Source organism: Prunus dulcis, chromosome 5 (assembly GCF_902201215.1).
Source record: "Prunus dulcis chromosome 5, ALMONDv2, whole genome shotgun sequence".
NCBI classification, from domain to species: domain Eukaryota; kingdom Viridiplantae; phylum Streptophyta; class Magnoliopsida; order Rosales; family Rosaceae; genus Prunus; species Prunus dulcis.
Window position 1 is genome coordinate 16964724 of NC_047654.1, and position 22673 is coordinate 16987396.

Sequence of the window (22673 nt, forward strand, 5' to 3'; positions counted from 1 at the left end):
CTTAAGTCACCAGAAAAATTTATCCATATACATTATACTGCTAATGAAATAACTCCATTTGTACTTTTTTCAGTTGTTCTAATAAAATTATATCGCTTGTTATAAATAATAATAATGATATTATCCACATATCAAACCTCACGAAATCCAAACAACAATAACTGCATCGAATTATATGTCCATTTTCTAAGTCCCTTCATTGAATTATCTCTTCGCCAAAAAAATTCTTTGACACGTGATATTGTGATTGGAAAAATATGATAGTGAAATAAAGAACTTTTAAGTGTTCTTTGACACGTGTTTGTGATTTATGATAGTGTACTTTAATGTGATTTGTGTGTAAGGAGGAATGCTTTGATATCCCCTTTGGAAAGAAGCCAAAATTTGCGTATAATTGATGTGATTTGTACTTACGATGAGTCATGACGTGCGAATGTGGATTTGAATAATGTAATCGAACATCCTCTTAGCCACACTACACCTACAACTTCTGATGATAAAAGTTAGTAGGTAAGGCCATATTCTTTTTTTTTTCTTTTTTCTTTTTTTTGGTTCAACAATAATAATCATCAACCAACCAATAAATCTTGATGCGAACATAAAAAATATACCTTGACCGGAAATTAGGGCGAAATTTACTAAACTTTTTGTTTTTTTTTGTTTTTCCTTTTATTTTCTCTCCCAACTAAAATTCATTTATGTTTGGAAGAAGACATGGGACAATCAACGTCAACTTGACCAAACAACATCCAAATGGAGGTCTGGATCTTGTCTTGGGCGTCACATCATTTGCCTAAAGTGATATGGTTATGCTAAATTATTGAGGTTATGCTAAATTATTGAGGTCTAGCTATAAAGCAGTGTTAAAAGCAGCTTGTTTATAATGTAAACTTGATCTGGATTTTGACTAATTTGCTCTAAACACGCAAATTGTTAGTCAAGTCTCACTTCCAACCAAAAGCCAACCTTGTATGCTTCACAAAAGAATCTCTCCCTCTTTATTTCATATTCAATTTTAATTTAAAAACATATTTCATATGTTACTGGTGCTAATTCACCAACCATGACTTTTTACTAAAATTTTATCAAGAAATGCTAGCAATCTTTTATTTTGCACTTTCTTTCTTTTCAGCATAACATGTGTCATTTCCTTTCTTTTAAAATAATATAATTAATTAATGCACGTGACAATCTAAGTTTTATTTTCCAAATTTATCCTTATTAAATATTTAATGAATTAATTACACATAACAAATTAAGTCCCTCTATCTTCCTCCTTCCCTGTCAAGTCCCCTTCACTTTAATCATCAAGCCCTCTTCCCACCCCAAACCATATCCACTACACATCCACCAAATCACTCCACTTGACCACCCTAGCCATACATCCACCGCACCCCACACCCAGCTAACCCCACCAACAAACCCATGCCTTACTCTCTGCTCCCACTTGTCTCAGCCCTCTTCCCTTCTCCAACCCCAACGTGGTGGAGGCACGGTCCCATTTTGATTATCTTTTACTACTGAAATCAATTATGTATCAGGAAATATTTTTACAATTGAAACCCAATTTTACTCTTCCAAATAAACTTTGGACGAAAAAAAATAGTCCTTTTGCTGCGCCACTTTCACCCAGTAGCAGTTGATTTAGTATTTGGGTTTGTTATTTTCTTCATTAAGCCATCTCTAGTCATAGGGCTAAATGTAGTTAAAGGCTAAAAATTTAGTCCTCTAAAATATTAATTTTTTAAAGAATAGTGCATGGCTAAATTTTTCCATCTTCAGCTATGCATTACTATATTTTAGGGCCCTTCACATTTTATTATTTTGAGAAAAACTATGGTACAACACTCATATATTCCACAACTATGAATTGTTTAATTTAATTAAACTACGATTTAGAGACAATATATATATATATTAAACAAAATGAATTTAAAATATTTAAAAATATTTTAAATAAATAAATAAATAATAACTTTTCAATCAATGGTTCTAACCTACAGCGATTATAAACTAGTTATATATATATATATTATAAACAAAATGAATTTAAAAATATTTTAAAAGGTTATTAAAAATAAAAATAAAAATCTAACGGCTAGCTGACGTCATCAATGATGTCAATGCGCCTTTAATATTGGCTATTGGATCTGCAGTTGTACGAGATGTTTCGTGCTCTTGCCCATGCGTGATACTTTCTTCTCTTGGAAAGCATATGCGATGGCCCCAAAAAAAAAAATCAAAGAGACAGGTCAACGGCCCACTATTAGCAACACCGATATTGTCCCCAACTTAACTACATACAAAGCCCAGTAGGTGTGGGGTTTTATCACAAAAGGTCTCGGTATCATTAGTAGTGAAACTATTCCTTACATATTGTATTTTATTTAGTCAAGTTTCCGATGTCTGACTATTCTTCAACATGTTCTTTGCGATTTTTTTCTTTTTTTTTGTTTTGTTTGAAATTTTGAAGCTTTTTTGAATTTTGAAACTTCCAATGTTAACGGAGGTGTAGAGGTTTGGTAAATAGAGATGTTGCTGTGGTGGTGGTTCTTGTGAAAAGGCGCAAATGGGGCAAGCTTGAGTGGCTTAGTTGGTTGTTGGTTACAGGGAGGTGGTGTCTGGCTGGGTTGGGTGGGGTGGGGACTATTGGTAGGCGTCGGGGTAGGGAGGAGGAATGGAGAAAGATGTTTTTATTTTTATTTTAAAATTATTTTTCTTAATTTAATAATTTGTGGATTGAATTGCCTCTCTACAACTAAGGGAAGTTAAAAAAGTCTAATAAAAATTAAGATTTGTCATTGAATTGCTTTAAATTGAAACTATATAGACAAGATTGACTAAATTGAAACGACAGGGACCATAAGATCCCTCTCCCTCACTCAATTTCTTGTATTGTGGAAGACGAGGGAATTTGTTTTACAGCCACACTTGCAAGAAATCTATGTGTGTGTATATATTGTAAGGGAAGCAGAATCTAATCAGTTTCAGCCTAAAGGCTAAAGGCTCAAAAGTGGGCTAATCTCACACAAAAGAAACGAATATTTTGTAAAATGATATGTATTCGCACATCCGAGAAGTGGAATATATAATGACTCATGCAGCGTTGCCTGCCTTTGTTTTAACTTAGGATATGTGCCAAGGCAGTTTTTTCTATGTACCTGCTCCATATGCTTCAAGTCTTTTCATGTATTTGTCTTAGAACAAACACTTGATTTGCATCTTCTGACTAATAAACCTTAAAAAAATATGACATATTTTGTTGAAGAATATAAGTCATCGAAAATTTGACTAAATAAAATATAATTTTATTTTAAAAAATAAAATATAACTTATAATGAATGGTTCCATTGCTAATATCACCAATATATTTTGTGATAACACCTCACACTTATTGGACTTTGTAGATTGTTAAGTTGGAGAGAATATTAGTGTTGCTAATAATGAGCTTTGTAAGTGGTTAAGTTGGAGAGAATATCGGCCTCTTATAAAACTTATGATGTGTTTACTAATCAGAAATTGAATTCTACATATGGAGGATTCCCTCGGTTACTTCACATCAAGGAATTGAAAAGTAAGTAGGATCCACACAAAATAAGGAATTGAATTCCTGATTTTGGAGGAATTCAATTATTGGGTGGGAGGTGGTATTCTAATTCCTGGAGAACTAATCAATTAGGAATTCATATTTTTTTTTTTACCCATTATATCCTCACACAATTTTCAAAATTTCAAATTTGTAATATACTTTTACTCAACAACGAGGATATTTTAGTAATTAGTACTACTCATACTCCAATTCCATATAGTTTAGTAAATAATTTCAATAGAAATCTGAAATCTAATTATCCTGAATCCAACTCCTCATCAATTCAATTCATTTTCAATTCAATACCTCCTAATTTCAGTTACGAATTAATAAACATGCCATTATTGTTTTGATAACTTCAACTACGACTGGAGTCCTCTAATTGATTAAAGTGCAAATGCTTGCTTTCACTTTAAAAAGTTGGTATAAAATGAAGACTAATTTAATCAATGGTCACCGTTTATTTTAATTATTAAAACTGGTCTCGTACGTGAGCGAAATAGCATACGTAAACACCTCTCTCATCTTCTTAACGTGAAAGACATAAAGAAAAAAGAAAAGAAAAAAAAGGATATACACCCAGCTGTACTTGTAGGTGAGTCTCTCTCCTATGCTCTGCCACTAAATTAATCAGCCATGACATCTTGACATGTCTTGCGGTTCATGATGACAGATTATTTATTTTTCATGTGTCTGTTTCCTATGATTCTGGTTCCTTGCTCCCTCAGAATCGGAGAAGATTTAATTACGAACTGTCTAATAAGAAAACATGCCCAGCAAAGATGCCCTGCCAAGCATATAATTTATTTATATATAAATATTTCCTATGATTCTATTTAAAAGCCCAAATAAGATTTGCAAAGCCGGGCTTAATTTGGTTGAGTTGAATCGGTCAGTGGAGGAATGGCTCGTGGCATTTTCAAGGTGGTTTTGGAGAAACAAGACAGGCACTGGGGTCTTGTTCCTCCTCACCCACATTCATTCCCTAAATTGCCGACTAATAAATAATTATCATTATAAAAATATTAAGATAATAATTCCATAATTGCTAAATAAAACCAGCAACACAGAACACAAAGACATGAAGAACCCAGGAAAAAAAAAAAAAAAGAAAAAAAAAAAGAAAAAGACAGGAAGAACAAATTACTTAATTGATTAACTACTCCAACCAACCAGCAAACAAAACAAAAGGCTGAAATTAGAAAAAAGTAATTAAAAGGACAACAAAATTAAGGACAACCTTTGCTTCGTCATTAATCCCCAACAAAAATTAATTAAAGAAAAAAAAAAACTTTTAGCAGCTTCAATTCAGTTCAGCCGGCCGGAGTTCCCCGTGTCCGGCCCAGTCATGCCCTGATGATCGCAAGTCAGAAGAGAGCCAGCCATCTCCAGAGATATATATATATATATATATATATATTGTCATTCAAGTCTCCTCCGTGATGTCGTCTGGTGCCTCATTCAAGTCTAGAACTCCATTCTCGTCATCTCCTTCGTCCTTATTATCATCTGGTGCCACCAGAGCTTCTGCATCTGCTGCCTCTTGATGATCATGAGCATCATGATCATCATGATCTGCGGCGTCGTCAACCTCCACCCCAGCCAGCAGCGGCTCTGTAGACTCCAAGGCAGCTCTCCAGCCGCTCTGAATCGGATGATCTCCTCCTCCTCCTCCTCCTTTGGTAGTATTCGCAGCAGCTTTCTCAAAGTACTTGACAGCCGCCTGCATCCTCCTCACTATAGCAAAAAATTCCTCCACCTCCTCCTCTGTTGCCACGTCAGCAGCACCCTCCTTCTCCTCCTCCTCCTTCTTCTTATTATTATTATTCACATGACGCTGCGGCTGCTGCTGCTGCAGCTTCCTAGGCCTCCTCCCTCCGCCTTCTTCATCTTTCTCTGTTACCCTTTTTCTTCTCTCCATTAATTACTACTGTACCCACCTAATATTCTATCTTTATAAATTAACCCCTCTGCCTTAAACCATTATATATTTTCTATATTTCCTGAAGGCGGTTAAACAAAAGAAAAGATGAGTTGGGAGTTCTGGGTTGCTTTCGTTGCCGCAATTTAAAAGAAAGAGTGTAGCAACAGCCTTTCTGTGCGTGTCTCAATATTCTCTCCGTGGTGGTTGTGGTGCTTCTGCTCATCATGATGGCGACTTCTTTATTTCTTGCAGTCCATCCCTTTTTTCAGCCGTTGGATGAGATCCACCTAATGACGTCACTCCACTACGTATGACTGACAACGCCACACATACAATACCATCCGCGCGTCGGAAATTCTTTTAGTTTGCTGTGCTGTATTTTGTGGGGGTGGGGTAGTGGGACATGGGGCGCGTGGGGTTTGGGTATGGGTGGGTGGACGGACAACGCAAGCAACTTTGGTCTCTTCCGCGATGATTCGAGTGGACCAAAAAAAGACGACTCACTGCGCTTAGGTCAACATTTTTTAATCCTTTTTGAAAATCAAATCAAACCAATGTGGCTTGCTACGGTGTGGCTTGGAGTATAATAATAGGGTGTACCTCAGTACCTACCACGTGATTGCTTGATGTAACCCACCCAACCACTGTATTACTTTGGATTGATGCATGTGACCTTTACCCTAGTGTGGGCCCATTTAATCTGATTATTGTGGGGGGTAGGGTAGCCAAGCTAACTAAAGTGTGATTTGTTCGTCTAACCATTCACAACACAATTCAATGGATAAATGAAAACTAATCACAGTTAGCAGTTCATATGATATTTTTGTTCACTATAATTATGTGTATGGACACATGTCAAATATTGAGAATGGTGATAAAGATAGAGACTTTTATGCAAATAGAGGTAACGCTTTTTGCTATTACCCTAGCCAATAGCGCAATGACACTAGTAAAAGTTTTTCACGTGTCATTATATTATTGGTTGGGATGAGAATGTCAAAATAATACTATTCTTATTACAATAAAGTTTTTTTTTAAAAAAAATAATTAAAGTACACCTTGAGTTAAAAGTATCAAAAATATGTCCTAATGAAATATGCTTGGTGCCAGACCAAAAACAAAAAACAAAAAAAAAGCTTGGTGGGTACTTTTTATCCCTTAGAACATCTCCAAATAAGATGTCAAATCTTATGTGGCGCTTTTAACGGATAAAAATAACAGCTGAAATTTACTCCAACCGAACTGCTATAATCTAAGCGGAATGGCGTATGTAGCCTCCGCTGTCAAAATTGCCGTCAAGTGCTAGAGACGTCTTTTGATTAATTTATTATTTCTTTGCCCATCTGGTTGTGGCTTTATCATTTCATTTAATACTCATCTATATTTTTTCTCTTCTTGTTATTATTTCATGTATCTGCTGTCATTATATGCTTTCATTATTATTTTTCTTTTAAATTCTTTTGCTTTGTTATCGTCACTTGACACTACTATATTATTGAATTTTTTACCGTTGAAAATTTATGGTGATCTTTTTTATGTTCTTTTCATCAACCAACATGGAGATGGATGATTTTGTTTTTGTTTAATTGTATTTATGGTACATTTTATAAGTATTTTAACTTGATTAATGGATTACTTTTAATACTAAAATATAAAAATACATTAATTTAAGAAAGTAATAAATAAATCAACACTAATGTAATAAAATAATATTTTAATTTGACATATCGGGTGGGGTGTAAACCTATGCAGGATGTCAAATTGCCACATCAGCCATCAAATTTAAATTTGATGTTTGATATTTGACATTTCCCTTGAAGATGCTCTTATGATGATGTCCCAATATAAGCTTTTTCGAAAATTAAGTAATTTTGGGGGTTTAAATCATGACTTTCGCGGAGTACATTAATCATACTATATTATATTTATACAAGTGATATTGAGAGAGAGAATTTAAGATATGTTGAAAATAATAGGGTGTAAATAAAGGAGATGTAAAGTTACAAATTCATTATGAGTTTGTGATTTAGAATTTGAATGAATTGGGGAACAAGTACGAAATTTCTGGTGAAATTGTTGTCACCTTTAGTAGTAGTGGGGATGGGATGGCTAAATATGAAAGGAAACAATACGGCCAGGGCGACCTGCAAATTAAGCGTACAACAGAACAGTACGAATGGAGGTGTTAAGTTTTCAAATTGAGTGGGGCCTAGTAAATAAAGCTTCAGTGTTTGACTGGACTGGAGAGGCCTGCCTATCTCAACTCAAACCATGATAATAGATTGATATGATCCAGGAGGTGAAGCCAATGGAAAAAAGCTTTGTTCATGTGTCGTTGTTGTTGTGACTTTGTGACCGGCCACCAGTATTCTCTCCTCTCCTCTCCTCTCCTCTGTCTGTTTGCTACATTTTACCCCACTTTCAGTCTACCTGCAACTCTACTGTAAATTTAAAAAAACACACACGTCTAATTTTACCCTCTTCTTTTTTCTTTTTGCTTCTCTCTCTCTCTCTCTCTCTCTCTCTCTCTCTCTCTCTCTCTCTCTCTCATACTATTCCTGTATACAGAATAAAAACCAAAGAAAGAATATTAAAGCAGCATATCATTCATTCACGTCTAAAAAAGTTTACGAATCTGTGTTTACCGACATACAAGTCACTTATTATTGCAAAACGATATCGACCATCAACTCACTCGAATCGAATGGTATCTTATCTTATGAAGTGAGAGCTCATTGTGTGAGATTGACCTAATTATAATCAATCAACAACACTTGGAGAAAAAAAAAAGAAAGCCAATGTTACATCAGATAGCAAGCATGTACAAATAAATAATAGGATTTCAAAGTCTTTATAAACAACTTAGTAAAATGGCTTGTTGGACGAGGCGAATTGCCCTAGGCTTTTGGTGTGTTCTTAAGTAATTTTGAGTTCAAACCTTCATGATACCTGTGTACGTGACTTTTTACTACCCCTTTTCTAATGGAGAGTGAGTGCCTAATATCCTAATATATATTCAATTCAAATCAACTCTACTCCCTCAGTCTTTTCCTTTACTTTATCAAAAGTTTGAGTTAGACTAGACTAGCCGATCATGTTTTCTAAAATGAGAAAACTTAACCTCAATCTTAGGCCAAGACGTTTTCTATTTCCTCTATTAAAAATACAATATCTCTTCGTATTGAACTTGTACACTTAATTGACCATTTATTTCTATAGTAGAAGTTTCTTCTTCTTTTCTTTAATAGTCCTCGTAGGATTAACTTAGCTTGATTTCAACTCAAGAGAATTCTTTTTTTAAGTTAGGACCTTTCTTATTGAGAATTCATATTTTTTTTAATTTATCGACATCATGTCTCTTCTAACCCGTTGTTACGTAGGTTCTAATAAAACCCATTTCTTATATTGCATTTATATATAAACTCTAAAACCTTTAAATTGAAGAAAAAAACCCAAGAAGGGCAAGCTGTAATATTTTTTAAATTTGAATGATGTTTGAAACACCTACGTTATGATTTGTAGAAAGAAAAAAAAACAAAAAAAAAAACAGATGGCATTATTGTACTTTTTAAAATATTTTGGCCCTATTTATAAGTTTACATGTGAAAAGCCCATATATTTTCTAAAGAGACGCAATCGGGTGGGCCAGTACAAAAATTTGCGAAATAACGAGGAAACTCTTTGGAAAAGCGACGACAGTGAAAGCTGCCTGCCTGCCTGCCTGCCTACTTGCCTGCCTATGCTTTCAATTTCAAAACAAACCAAGAGAAAGAGAGTCGGCTGCTTTTTGAATTTTCCTCATTAACTATTTTACCTTGGTATTGTCATCTTCTTCATCAGTTCATCTATCTTCATTCAGTACGCATGGACCACCTTCCAAGGTCCAAGTTCCAAGTTCCAACCCAGGAAACATTGAATTGGGCCTGGGTTGGGTTCAGCTTGGGCCAACAATTCCTATACTGTTTGTTTGCACAATCACTTGGGCTGCATTTCTAAATACCCGCCCGCCCGCCACTGATGTTTGGGAGTTGGGCCTCCACAAGCTGGGTCAGGGTAAGCTCATATTTGATTTCTATGGCTTTGTTTGGTTGGTAACCCAACCCTAAACCCAATACGGATAACTTAATCGAAACATACGAGTTACAACAGCCCGCTCTCTCGGAGACATCTTCCATAGTTGGGACTTGGATTGGATGGGATAGCTCAGTTTTGTGACCTTAAAAATTGCTGACCAAGAACAATATAAGAAAGACATTGACAACAAAAAATTAATGTAATAAATCCTTTTAACGTTAATTTGACATTAAAAAAATAAGCCCTGACATAATAAATACTAGCATTAATTTAATGTTGTTCTTCCTTAAAATGTTGACCCTTTCTGTTGTTTGGCAGGACGGTTTCAAAACAGGAATTGGTTATATTTGGACAGAAATTTGGTTTTACATGTCATACTAGGACACATGAATAATTTTGTTACAAAATAAGCGTTACAATAAGTTTTTTTTAATCAGAAAAAATTACATCGGTAAACCATCCTTCAAAATCAAATTGAAATTAGCGTGAAAATGACCAAACGGCCCTTGTTACTGTTGTGGGGTCCCACTATTGTCTTATTGCAGGAAAAAAAGGCTGAATTGTAATTGTAACGCAAAACTGATGCAGCCAAGCTGTTCTCCAATTCGGTCGTCCTCCTGCCCTCTTAAATTGCTCTTCGGAAAAAATACCATTTTAGTCCCTCGAGAAAAAAGAAAAAAGAGGGTGGGGAGTGGGGACTGAGGGGAGAGCAGAGAGACTCAGAAAGACTGGGTTTTTCTCGTGTGTGCGCGTGTGTGAGGCTGAGCCTGAGGGTGAGGAGAGGACACATTCCAGTCTTCTTCAGAGACAATACCAAGAAAGCAGAATCATCTCCTTGTGTAAGAATCAAGCTTTCTCATTTGCCTTTTCACTGATTCTATCTATTTGTTTCCCTAGATATTATTTTCCTTTTCTGTATGATTCTTGAGACTTCTTTTGGGAAGTTTTTGTGGCCATTGATTTCTAATCTTCAGCTTGTATTAGATTCTGGGCCTTTTTTATTATTTGGGTTTCTGATCTTGTTTTATTATTATTTCAGATTCTCTCCTTTTTGCTAAGTTTTCTGCACCGCCAAGCCAAGATAAGGTCTTCTTGAGGAAACAGGGGAGGGTGACACAGAGGATTTATGTCGTCTCGATTTCATCTGTTGACTGGAGCTCAGAAGAAGCTCTGGACCTCATATCATTGTCTCTCTTGCACACTCGTTTTGCTCTCCACCTTTTGCATGCAATACTGGTCTCACGGTCACACCCTCAAACAGAGTTCACCTCTCTTTTCCATGCCATTAAGATCAAAAAGGTATGTGGGTTTTATTTATTACTGTTTTGAGTGTAATATTATGTGCTATCTTTTTACCTATCATATCCAATATCTGAATGAACATTGATAGTGTGCTTGTGGAATGTCATAACATGGGTTTTGATGGGTTTAAATTCTTAAATTTGTTGTCATTTTTTTTTTTTGATCTTTTGTTTTCTTTTACACTTGGTGCAGGAGTTGTTCTGGATTAGAGTGCTTTGGTGATTATTTCAGAAAACAATTTTCCATTTCAATTTTAGGACTCAGGTGTTTTAGGGTTTTGGGTTTTTCTTGAGACTGAGTTTTGAAAAAGATTTTGTTTTGTTTTGTTTTTTTTTGGTTTTCTTTTTCCTGTAGTTTTCCTTTTGCATTGCCTTTGGGCTTTAGGAGTTTTGACTTGAAAAAAATGCCGGGCTTTAAAACTCTAGTCTTGAATCAACATGTGAAGTTGAACAAATTGAAGACAAAGCAACCAAACAAAGAAGAGAATACAAGTTCCGTGAAGAGAATTCGGATTATATACAATGATCTTGATGCCACCGATTCTTCAAGTGATGATGAGGAATACGATGGTAAGGAGGACCGACTTCTACATGACAAGCGCTTTGTTTCCGAGATTTTGGTTGTAGATACAAAATATGAATCATCTGCAGATGTTTTATCCCATTGCAAGACCAACGGAGGGAAAATTGGTCTTAGTATGAACTTTTATGACTCTAAGAAAACTAAAAGATCTTCTTCCATGTATAAGGGAGTTCGTCGCAGAAAATGGGGAAGATATGCAGCTGAGATTCGAGATCCAATTCAACGGTGTCGAAAATGGCTTGGAACTTTTGCTACTGCAGAGGAGGCTGCCGCTGCGTATCAGAAAAAGAAGCTCGAATTTGATAGTATACAATCACTGGGAAAGACTCAGAGGGACTATCAAAACTTGCAGTTATCAGATAAGGATAAGGGTGCTTTTGAGAGTTTTCAATTAACTGAGAGGACCAAGCATGAGTTTCAAGGCATTCCTTTATCAGAGGAGAGTCAGGATTCATCGGGTGATGCTGCTATTGAAACTTTCTCAGCAGAAGAAGCCGAACGTGTGTTTTGTCATCCGTCACCATCATCCGTGCTTGAAATATCTGGTACAGCTTCACTCGGTATTGGACTCAAACAGGTGAAAGAAGAATCTAGCGTGGAAGTTTTTGGGGGAGAAGGCAGCGTGCAACCATTTTTTGAAGGAGAACTATCCATTTTAAAGTTTCCTGTAGAGCCAATGTTGCCATTAGATATCAAACAGTTGGATTTGGGATGTGGTGAAAATTACGTGTTTTCCAGTTTGGATCAGTTCTTTGATGGTATGAGTGAAATAGTTGATTATCCTGCGTTCAATGATGGAAATGGTGAGGTTATCTGTCTTCCCGCTCTCGACTCTGATTTTGGTCAGCAGGATTTTGCTTGGATTGATCAAAAACCTGAACATGGCATGCCCATGAAGTTTTGTAGTTAGGAATTACCAGTAGTTATATATCTAGGACATGCTCACAATAAAAAGCTCAGGAAATGTTTGAGCAGTCTTGAGGTTTTTTGTAATGAGAGTTTTTGGGTTTTCATTGTGCTTTTTGCGGCCGTCCAAGATTTTGCAACTCTCAGACTTATAAGTGTTATGAGTAAGTTATTATGTATTGGACCTTGTTTATGTCGCCAGTTGATGCAGTAGAAGTGCCTTTCTGCTCTATTGAGAATCTGAGCTTTCAGAAGAGAAAGTCTTTGGAGTTTAAATTTGTTCTCATCCTTATTTTTTTAGTATATACTATACTTTAGGAAGAGCTTCGAAGATGGCATCTTACATTATTTCTGTCTCTCTCTATATATTCTCTTCCTTGGTAATTTTTCGTATGATTTACTAAATTTTGAATTCAGCCACAATGGTAATGGTTGCCTCTAAAACATGTGGATGTTGTTCGGGAAAGCAGGTTATATAGATAAATTATTAGATCGAGTTCATAGGAGGATAATCGATTTAGCAGCAAATAGAATCTCCTTGCTTCATTTCACGAACAAAAAGATGCACTGCTAAATTTTATAAGAAAAGAGAATTCTGACATGGCAGCCAAGAATTCAAACGGTGACTTTTCTTAAAGCAAGCAATGGGTGGACTTGATATCTAGAAGGTGGGTTGAACTTGAAACACACTATTTTCATAATCACGTTTGTTTTTCAATTTAACAATTACTTAAATAGCAATTTACCTAATTTGGATAAATTAATTTGTCAGCATTATGAATATGGATGGCTAGCTAGGACCCCATGGAACCACTTTAAAGTGGGGCCGGCAAATCATGTTTCGCTAAGGATGCGGATTCGAAAGGGTTCTATCAAGTGAAAATGAAGGCCACTTCAATTAGCCGCCTTGCCTTGCCATATGGTCAGCCTTAAATGACACGCCATCTCAGACTCAAGTCAAGCCACTGTTTTTGTTTCTTCCAATGAGATGATTCTTGTCTCTCCTTTTATTCCTTCGCTGTCTTTGGGTTCAGAGTTTAAGGGTTGTGTTGTGGAAATTATTGAATTTAAACATTTTAATGGATCGGATGACTATTTAGAGCCCCTTGTCACGAAACATCAAGCGGGTAATGACTTTTCCTTCATCCCATTGTGGCCTCTCTCTCTCTCTCTCTCTCTCTCTCTGAAACTGATTGGGTCTTTTATTAAAGTTGGTGGGTGCAAGATTATCAGTTTTATCACCTATCTCAACTCAATAAATCAGGGTTATTACAAGTCAGCACACGACGGAAATGCCCATAATTTAGACTTTGCGCGATCATCACATTAGTATTTGGGTCCCCAATAAAACTTGGAGCACCCTAAATGGCCAAAAGGCCCCATACATATTCAATTCCTCAACAAATACAGCCATCCATGAAAATCCCAAGATAGCCGGATTAGAATTAATAATGGTAGGAGGGAGCTTAAGGCCACCTCCTCTCCTCTGGTCTGGTCTGGTCTGGTCTGGTCCATCCATGGCTTGAATTTAGAAATGGTAGTAGTCAGGACCTACTAATATCATTTACGAAAAGCCAGTTCACATACAAGAGCAAGATGATCGCTACCCCATTTCTGCAAACCAAAATTTCAATCTTGAGAGAGAAATAAACAAAGAATGGAATCTTGAGTATAAAACACTCTACAACATTGACGAGCTCATACTATCTTTATAAACATATAATTTCAGAAAACGCAGGGCAAATACTTCCACTTTTCTTGGGATTAGTTCAAGAAAGAATTCTACCACCACCTTACCACCTTATCACACTTCAAGTTTTTAGCCAATTTTCTGGGAGTAATTCACTTTTTATCCCTTCAATTAGTTCACTTTTCTACTGTCTTTAACAAAGTGAAGAAGTTCACGAAACTATAACTCAAGCACTGTAACACAGTTCAGAATAATCTACCCATTTTCATTCAAACCATATACTAATTTCAATATTAAGTTTAATTCTCCTATAATTTACAGGCTGTATTACTGATAAAGCAAAAGTAATTGGAGATAGAAAATACTTTGCTAGGGAGTCCTCCATTTCTTCTTAAAATGTTTACTGGTAAAGTTTCAAGGACTCTGACAGGAACAAGTTCCTCTGTATGCCTGTCACGCAATGATATCAGCAACCAAAATTATTTAAGTGCAAACAGTGAAGCTGTGCCTTTTACAGCCCAATGGAATACTAAATAAGCCACCAATCAAAAAGAAAAAAAGACATACCAAATATAATCAACAGTTCCCATGAACTTGGAGTGGTACGATGTTGCCAAGGGTTCTCCACACCTATCTCTGGTTCTACAACTACCCTGCAGAAAGGCCCAAAAAAAAACATATATTTGTATTAATAATTAATAAAAAGGTTGGTAAATTTCTAATAAAACAACTCGCACTCTAAGTTGTACATTTTCTGGATCCTCCAAAGGGACAATTACACGTGTCATGCCTAATTGACTATGATAAAAAGTGTTTGGCCGAGGGGACTGTCATATCTGACTACATCCGTCTGCGGTATCAGATATGTCTATGAGACCTACGGCACACTATCCATATCAAGTGCTTGGAAGTATTGTTTAAAGAAGTTGATTGGAACTTTGTAAATATGAGTTGGAAAATTGAAGAGAAGAGTGAAGACTTACAGGTACTCCAAGATATGCACTGCAAAGCTTTAAATGGTGCTGAAGACGATTGGCTCCTTCAATGCCTGTTGCAAGCCTTACTTCTTCCTCATTCCATATATATTGCAATGGCCTTGAAATATATTTCCTAATACTGCATCTCCAATACAGAATGCAGTTAAGATTTTTCTTTTCCCTTCTAAAATCAGATTTCTCACTGCAGTGCATACTATATATATATATATATATATATATATATAGAGAGAGAGAGAGAGAGAGAGAGAGAGAGAGAGAGAGAGAGAGAGAGTTCTTATATAACATTTTTCAAAAGTACCTGCTTGCTTTCCCATTCTGAGATCTGAAGGATCTGTTCTCTGATCCAGAGTCAACCTGTCCGGAAATATGTCTGCGGTTATGTAGTCGGATGTCCAACTGCAACAAAATACAGCAAGAACTGCATAATCTAAAATGAAACACAGCAGAAATAAAAGAAAGGGGGGGCAGGAGAAGCTAAAATGGACTCACCTCAGATGAAGCCAGGAACTGGTACATAGGACTCTGACCATTTGACAAAAGGAGAAATCAGGTATAAAGTGACAATGAGAAAAATAGTACATGGATCATGTGAATCAAATTGCTCAATATATAATATCATCATAGCAAGAACTCACCTGTGGGATACTATTTAGATCTCCGGAAATTATAACAGGGATACTGCCCCATTCTTGTGATAGCTCATGAGCTTTTTCAAGAAACAGACGGACCTACACCATTGTTTATTACAAGTTATGTCAATGCATAACCACAGTGACAACAATGAACACAAAGCTCTAACAGAGAGCAATATTTGACAAGTTTTCATTGATAGCGATTGATGACATGCTGCAAGAATCTCGCACATTTCTGAAAAATCACAGTAGAGAATACCTGCCCTAGCTTGATGTCTCCACGGTTTGGATTGAATAGTACATGCGTATTGCCAATCACTACGCTTCTGTTTTGGGTGCATGGACTCCTGTATGTATGTACATCAGTGAGTAAATTGACCTACCATTATCTGAAGTTAAATCACATTCTACACAAATGATATGCAAACACAATAAACTAGAACTTACACCGACGTTTGGGGAGTTATCTCTGACTCTAATTGATTTTGTTTACTCTGCGTATACGGAAAACAAGAAACATTAAGGTATAAACTGTTTCTGTGTAGCTAACCAACAAGAGTTTAAATTGGAAAAAAAACGCCTTCCACATCAAAGAAACACAAATAAAACAGAAGGGGTTCCTCAACATCAGCAGCGGCTAATATTTTAACCAGGGATGTCACCATAAGTCACATATGTTAAAAGATCACACCATAAGTCACATACTTCAACACAATGTGCTACAATGTGCTACATGAAAGCATGACACAGAAGTGAATCAATATGCCACACATCAACGTGCATTTCAACTTATGGGTTAGCACCTCCTAGAAGAAAGGGAAAGTATGTCATATTGCACTAAATACTGCTACACTTACCTTTAAAACACAAAGTTGGGCAACATTGTTTCGAAGGCCAAAACTTTGGAACTCTATATTTTCTTGATGCAAAAGGCTAAACCTGCGTTCAGAATTTGATTTGGCTAAAAGCTGAATATAGAAGGTAAATAAATTGATCATACATAAGAGTGATACTAATTGTGAGAACATGCTCAACCTCATATCTGAATACAATAACAGTATGCATTTAATATATGAAAATTAGATAAGAGTACCTAATCCATTTGCAGTTAACCTCAAGAAACTATAAACAACTAATATTTTTCTATAATGGAATATCAAAGGAAAACCTATCTAACCATTTATAAAGAAGTAAAGGAAAATTTACTATTAATATGAAAAAAGATTGGGTAGGATCTACTCCATCATTCAAACTTAGAAATCAAAGTAATTTTCACTTTGGAAAGGGCAATTACATTTCTTTTTTCCAAAATATAGCGCATCCATCACTTGCTTCACCTGTGCGTGCCTGGGATATTTTGTCATCAGTAATATATGTCGATAAGAAGGTACTTGATAAGTGATTACACACTTAGAATTTAGAAATGAGCATTTAAAGCCACCTTGTAAACACCTTCGAACCCGTCTTTCTGGAAAAGATGAGCTAAATCATCAAAACGATCAACCTCCTACAGCCACACGAGTGAATAATAAGAAAGAAATACCATTCTAGACCGTTTGCAATTGGGGTTAAGTAAAAAGTAAGTCAATTTCACACTCTACTCTACACATATCATATTATCTACAAGCCTGATGGTTTGAAATTTACCTGTAAACACATGATGCTAGCATTATAACGATTGATCTCCTTCCGTATAAGCTTCTTGCGGCGGCTCCACTCCAAGAATCTGGGTGGGACTTTATAGTACAAATCTGGGTGCTTGGATGCATTTTCAACACCCAGAATGTTATAAGAAACAACCACAAATTTATCTGGAGAACGAAAAAGATACAAATTTAGCAGATGATCATCACGGAACTAAGCTTAAAGACGTCAGGAACATTCCATGGCCTAAAACTCAAGAGCCTCGTTTGCCTGAGCATACTAAATAGCCAATTGCAGTCTTTCACATAGCAAACACAGAGTCCTAAGAAACAAGTCTGTGCTTGAAGAAATTCATCGAAGTTCAAATTGGACAGTTGAACGCTGTCAAACACAGTAATTGATAGTTTGATATTTCACCTTTATAGGTAGAAGTAGAAGAGTTGCAGGGAGAGAAAGCCCAATGCCGGGAGCTCTCTCTCTCATCTAGACTCTGTTGCGGCTTCCTATGCCTCCGAGATAAGGGAGAAAGGGCTTGGAACCTAGTTGACAACGACGGGCCGGGTTCTCGGGTTAGGGTTTCTGTTTCGAACTCAACTCTTCCGCGCCTAATTTTGTGAGGCTGCTGTTCTACTTCTGTGTTTAGTGAATATCGTTTACGTTTCGGAGGCCGCACATCGCCATTTCCCTCCATTCTGCCCAACTGTTTCATTAGCGGTGGCGCGTGAGAGGATCGCTCTCAATATCGGTACGCGCTTCCTTGGCGGAGAATGGCGGTTGCTCCGAGCATCGTTAACGGCGTCATGAGGACAGGGATGAATTAGAGACGGTCCAATGAAGTTATAAGCTTCTTAGCCCGTACACATATAATATGGCCCAACCCAATAAAATGTTCAAGATCTCCAGCCCAATTATTATTATTTTTCAAAAAGAAAGAATATATGCCCAAATTTTTGCAATATCGGGGGTGGAAAGAGCCGTACCTATGAAGTCTGGTGTAAGGATATCGTTTGTATTAAAAAAAAAAAATTAAAAAATAAAAAAAAAGAGTACACCAGTACAAATGGCATTAAGGAATTCAATTCAATTTTCAACGGCTATGGAAACACCCAAGGGCCAAAGACTGGTTGGTCGAATGTGACAATGTCCATCGCCTATATTATCCTATAGCATAGCAGTACATAAATGTGCATATTTATAGCTAAAGAAATTTAGAATCAAAATGGTTGCCACACCACACCAACCCATCTATGTCTCATAAATTATGATGTACACACCCAACAACTTCAGTTCAAATTAAACCATTAGAAAAATAAAAATTGGACAAAAGATCCATTAGAAAAACAAAAATTTGGACAAAAGATCCGTTGGAAAAACAAAAATTTGGACAAAAGATCCGTTGGAAAAACAAAAATTTGGACAAAAGATAGGATCTTTGCTACTGTTTTCAAAACCCACAAGTAAAAGCTAGCAACTTTGCAATTTACAAGATGATGAGATCAAACCAGCTTGAGCAACTTCTTGTTTTCATCTTCATTCTTTCCCCAACACTGCTAGTACTAGTAACACATGCCAAGTCCACAATAGAAGCATGCTCCTCTTCAGACTCCTGCACCTCTCTTCTCTCCTACATTGTCCCTTGGGACTCAAAATTCTCTGAGATTGCTTACCGCTTCCAAGTCAATGTCTTTGATGTCTTGGCTGCAAACTCCATTAACTTGACCATTCCATCACCAGGCAACCAAATTCTGCAGGCAAAATCTCTGCTCAAAATTCCCAATTCGTGTGCTTGCGTGGATGGGATCAGACGGTCTATAATAGCCTACACTGTGAAGGCAGCTGACAGCTTGGATCTGATATCACAAGGGTATGGGGGGCTTGCTAGTGCAGAACAAATTAGGACCATGAATGGGATTGGTCCCAAGAATCCATTGACGAGCGGGCAGAGCATTATGATACAGTTGCCATGTACGTGCTTTAACAATACTAACAATGGGGTTGCCTCTGTGTACATGTCATATGTGGTGCAAAGTGGGGAGAGCTTGAGCAGCATTGGACTGGAATTTGTCGCAACTTTGATGGAGTTGGTGAGCATCAATGGCCTCGATCAACCGCGGGTCGATCCCGGAGACATATTGGCTATTCCATTTTCAGGTTAATTAGTATGGCTTTTTGGTTGTTAAGATTTGTGTAGCAGAAAGGTAGGTTGTTGTTTGTAACATGCCATATAATTATCTACTTACTGGTCAACATGTTATCAACTGCATGTGTTTGGTAAAATAAGTGTGGAATTTTAGTACAAATATGAAGTAAATTCATTTTAATTAATTTTAGTCTCAGCGTTTATGCAGCATGTTCATCAGCAAATCTGAACTGGTACAATGATAGCTTAATAGTTCCAAATGGTTCAACCGCCTTAACTGCCAACGACTGCATAAAGTGCTTCTGCAGACCAAGCAGTCTCAAGTAAGCAAGCAAGCAAAAAAGTGCTTTTAGATTTTTAGTGCTGCAATTACCATATTTTCATGTTTGCAAACTTTACATATATAAACCTGAGAAGATACTGAATGAAATGATCAGGTTGCATTGTTCTCCATCCGGCATTGTCGCCCCATGCTCTCATCTGCAGTGCAAAGAATCTGATCTTTTCATTGGCGATGTGTCTATCCAACAAAATGCTATTGGTTGTAATGTCAGCACATGTCTGTATCGAGGCCACAATGGCCGCAAGATTTTCAGGAGGTAAATAGTAAGACACAGGATTTTTATCAACAAATTCATGGAGTAAATTTCTAAATTTCTATTCAGAAAGATTCACAAAATGCTTTTATATTCTTTTGATTGCAGTTTGGAAAATTCTACTCATGCCAACTGCTCAGGTAATAATCCCCTTACTCTGGTAGCTACCAATGTATGTATTTAGAATTCTAAACTTATTCAGTGATGAGAAAAAAGACTCTTCCTTTCTTTCTTTACTTCATTTTGTTTTTGTTTTTGTGCAGCAGATGGAGAAGATTACAGCGCAGGGTCACCAGAGCAATCTCCAAATCCTATAGTTCCATGTATATCAGTATCTCCACCACCATTGCCATCTGCTCATCCACCTATGGGAGTAAGTGCTTATGGTCCTACCAGCACACACAACCCAAACATTCCTAATTACAGCACATTGCTTACTCATGCTCCATCCTACAGTTTGTTGGTTGTTCTCTTTTTCTTCTTGTAATCAAAATAATGCCAATTCTTGTAAAGGCTCACAGCCATGAAATCTCAAAATCTTTTAATTCATATTTTCCATTTGTATCCTTTTAACTTGTAATATATTAGTAGTTAATATCATTTAGTCATGCACCTGAGGTTCTAGGTTCGATTTCTCTACCCTCAATGTCGATTATATCAAAAATTTGTAATATATGAAGGAAGTTGAGATTCCACCCCAAAATCAATTGGCAATGGGGGGAGTAACCCAACTCCTTATAAGCCCTTGCTAGGGTTCTCAACTTTCCAATGTAGGACTCTTTACCTTCACATTCTCACACGCCTCCACACGTGTGGCGAATTTTCAAGCCTAACACGTGGACAACACATATTGGGTGACGTGGAGCACGTGTGGCCGTTGGGCTTTCACACGTGGGATAACCCGCTCTGATACCATGAAGGAAGTTGAGGTTCCACCCCAAAACCAATTGGCAATGGGGGGAGTAACCCAACTCCTTATAAGCCATTGCTAGGGTTCTCAACTTTCCAATGTGGAACTCTTTACCTTCACATTCTCACAATATATTAGTGTCCGGGTCTTATTTTCTTACATACCTACAAATTTACTGCACTCGCCCTAATGGGCGTGGGTTCACCTGAGCTAGCCCACTAAGAAACCTTTACATGTATATAATGTTCACATTCAGCCCAATTCAAACTCAAGGAATTGTGTTTGATCAAAACCCAACTAAACCAAATTGTTTGACAAAGTCTAAATGATTCCAGCAATCCATTAGAGAGAGAGAGAGAGAGAGAGAGAGAGAGATAGTGACAGTACACAAATCTCCACCATGAATGTATATATGTGGAGTTCCGTTACTGGTTATTGTATGGCCCCAAGCCAAAAATCAAACGTGGCACCTATCTCTGCTTGGCTTCAGTTGCACTAGATGTTCACATAAGCGGAATGCTTGCAGTCTCAAAATCATAACCCAAAATTTTGATTTATGCGCCATCCCACTTGCATACACGTGTCAAAAACTAACTTGATCTTGCCATTCCATCAACAGTTCGCTAGCTAGATAGATTTCAAGCCATCATCTTCAAATGGACAATAACATTGTAGTACTATATATTCTTGTTGTTCTTCAACATCATATAAGTCCAGTCCAGTCCATTCCATACATATATGTATGGATGATAAATTTGCAGGTACAGTTTGTTTACTATGTGTCAAACCCATCATTCTTCTTCCTCATTAGAATACCATCTTTTATAATAAAGAGTACTCTCTGTGAAAACCAGGATGCTCTCTCTCTCTCTCTGTGCGTGGCATGGGCAGGTTTATACAAGTTTGGCAGCATTCTAATCTTGGCCTGACCCCAAGCACAAGCTTATCTTGATTGGCAAGTTTTCAGCCGAATGTCGGCTTAACTTTTAATCTGTTTGTTTACCAAGTAATCACACACAAGACACAAGTTTAGCCATGTATGTGAAAATGTACTATACAGTTCCTTTCTATTTTTGGATCAGCAAAGTCAAACAAGTCGGTGCTAACGACGATTGTGGGCAATGACATATAAGCAGATAAGGCATTGATGAAATGAAATTAGTGGGTGTGAATCAAGTACCATTAAAATGCTGGATGATAAAAGGGCTTTAAGCATAAGCTTAGTTGAGCCAAAAGATATTTTGATGTTAATTTACTACATGAGGATGTGGGCTCCAATTATGTTTTTTTCTTTTCTTTCTAACTGAGACTCAGATTCGTTTACAAGTTACAACAGAAGTAACGACCTGCACAGTGACAATAGAATTGAGAGGTGGAGGAGAGTGGTTTTAGGTGAGAGTGAGAGATGGGACCACAACAAGAGAGTTGAGAGTTGAAAGCAACCATAGGGAGGGAGGGGACCAAAAACAAGAGTTTTTAAAGGGTCTAATTCTTCTAATATGAATTATTGAATTCTAGAAACTAAGCAACAAAAGGGTCTTACTCAATTTTTTACACTCTCTTACCTCCACAACACAGAACACACAAGAGGTCCAGTTGTGGCCTTGCCCTACTTTTCTCTCCAGTTGGGTCCACCTGGATCCCTCCATTACCCTTTAACCAATCAGACTTGAGAGAATAAGATCA

General features: G+C 36.9%; 3 protein-coding genes across 7 annotated transcripts; 2 read left to right on the forward strand and 1 right to left on the reverse strand.

Annotated features, from left to right (window-relative positions):
- The first annotated feature begins 10255 nt into the window (after positions 1 to 10255).
- Positions 10256 to 12653, forward strand: LOC117629251 (ethylene-responsive transcription factor ERF118-like). The gene is made up of 3 exons (XM_034361783.1): positions 10256 to 10426; positions 10627 to 10886; positions 11082 to 12653. Exon 3 carries the CDS (start codon positions 11293 to 11295, stop codon positions 12379 to 12381), a length of 1089 nt encoding a protein of 362 aa, XP_034217674.1. The 5' UTR covers positions 10256 to 10426; positions 10627 to 10886; positions 11082 to 11292; the 3' UTR covers positions 12382 to 12653.
- Positions 12654 to 13643: 990 nt separating this feature from the next.
- On the reverse strand, positions 13644 to 18221 carry LOC117629304 (carbon catabolite repressor protein 4 homolog 5). Of its 3 annotated transcripts, none has more exons than XM_034361849.1 (14): positions 17759 to 18216; positions 17345 to 17508; positions 17139 to 17204; positions 16992 to 17044; positions 16555 to 16636; positions 16151 to 16191; positions 15957 to 16044; positions 15701 to 15793; positions 15555 to 15587; positions 15364 to 15461; positions 15051 to 15183; positions 14635 to 14720; positions 14433 to 14517; positions 13644 to 13991 (listed from the first exon to the last, which is right to left on the reverse strand). In XM_034361849.1, exons 1-14 carry the CDS (start codon positions 18048 to 18050, stop codon positions 13938 to 13940), a joined length of 1368 nt encoding a protein of 455 aa, XP_034217740.1. In that variant the 5' UTR covers positions 18051 to 18216; the 3' UTR covers positions 13644 to 13937. The 3 variants fall into 3 exon arrangements, with proteins under 3 accessions (XP_034217740.1, XP_034217739.1, XP_034217741.1); XM_034361848.1 differs by having other exon boundaries at positions 16145 to 16191; positions 17759 to 18215; XM_034361850.1 differs by lacking the exon at positions 14433 to 14517 and having other exon boundaries at positions 16145 to 16191; positions 17759 to 18221.
- A 525-nt stretch (positions 18222 to 18746) lies between these two features.
- LOC117628168 (lysM domain-containing GPI-anchored protein 1-like) lies at positions 18747 to 20644 on the forward strand. Of its 3 annotated transcripts, none has more exons than XM_034360550.1 (5): positions 18747 to 19492; positions 19690 to 19804; positions 19919 to 20080; positions 20186 to 20217; positions 20341 to 20644. In XM_034360550.1, the coding sequence occupies exons 1-5, from the start codon at positions 18829 to 18831 to the stop codon at positions 20562 to 20564; spliced, it is 1197 nt and encodes a 398-aa protein (XP_034216441.1). In that variant the 5' UTR covers positions 18747 to 18828; the 3' UTR covers positions 20565 to 20644. The 3 variants fall into 3 exon arrangements, with proteins under 3 accessions (XP_034216441.1, XP_034216442.1, XP_034216443.1); XM_034360551.1 differs by having other exon boundaries at positions 20344 to 20644; XM_034360552.1 differs by having other exon boundaries at positions 20186 to 20249; positions 20341 to 20513.
- The last annotated feature ends 2029 nt before the right edge of the window (positions 20645 to 22673 follow it).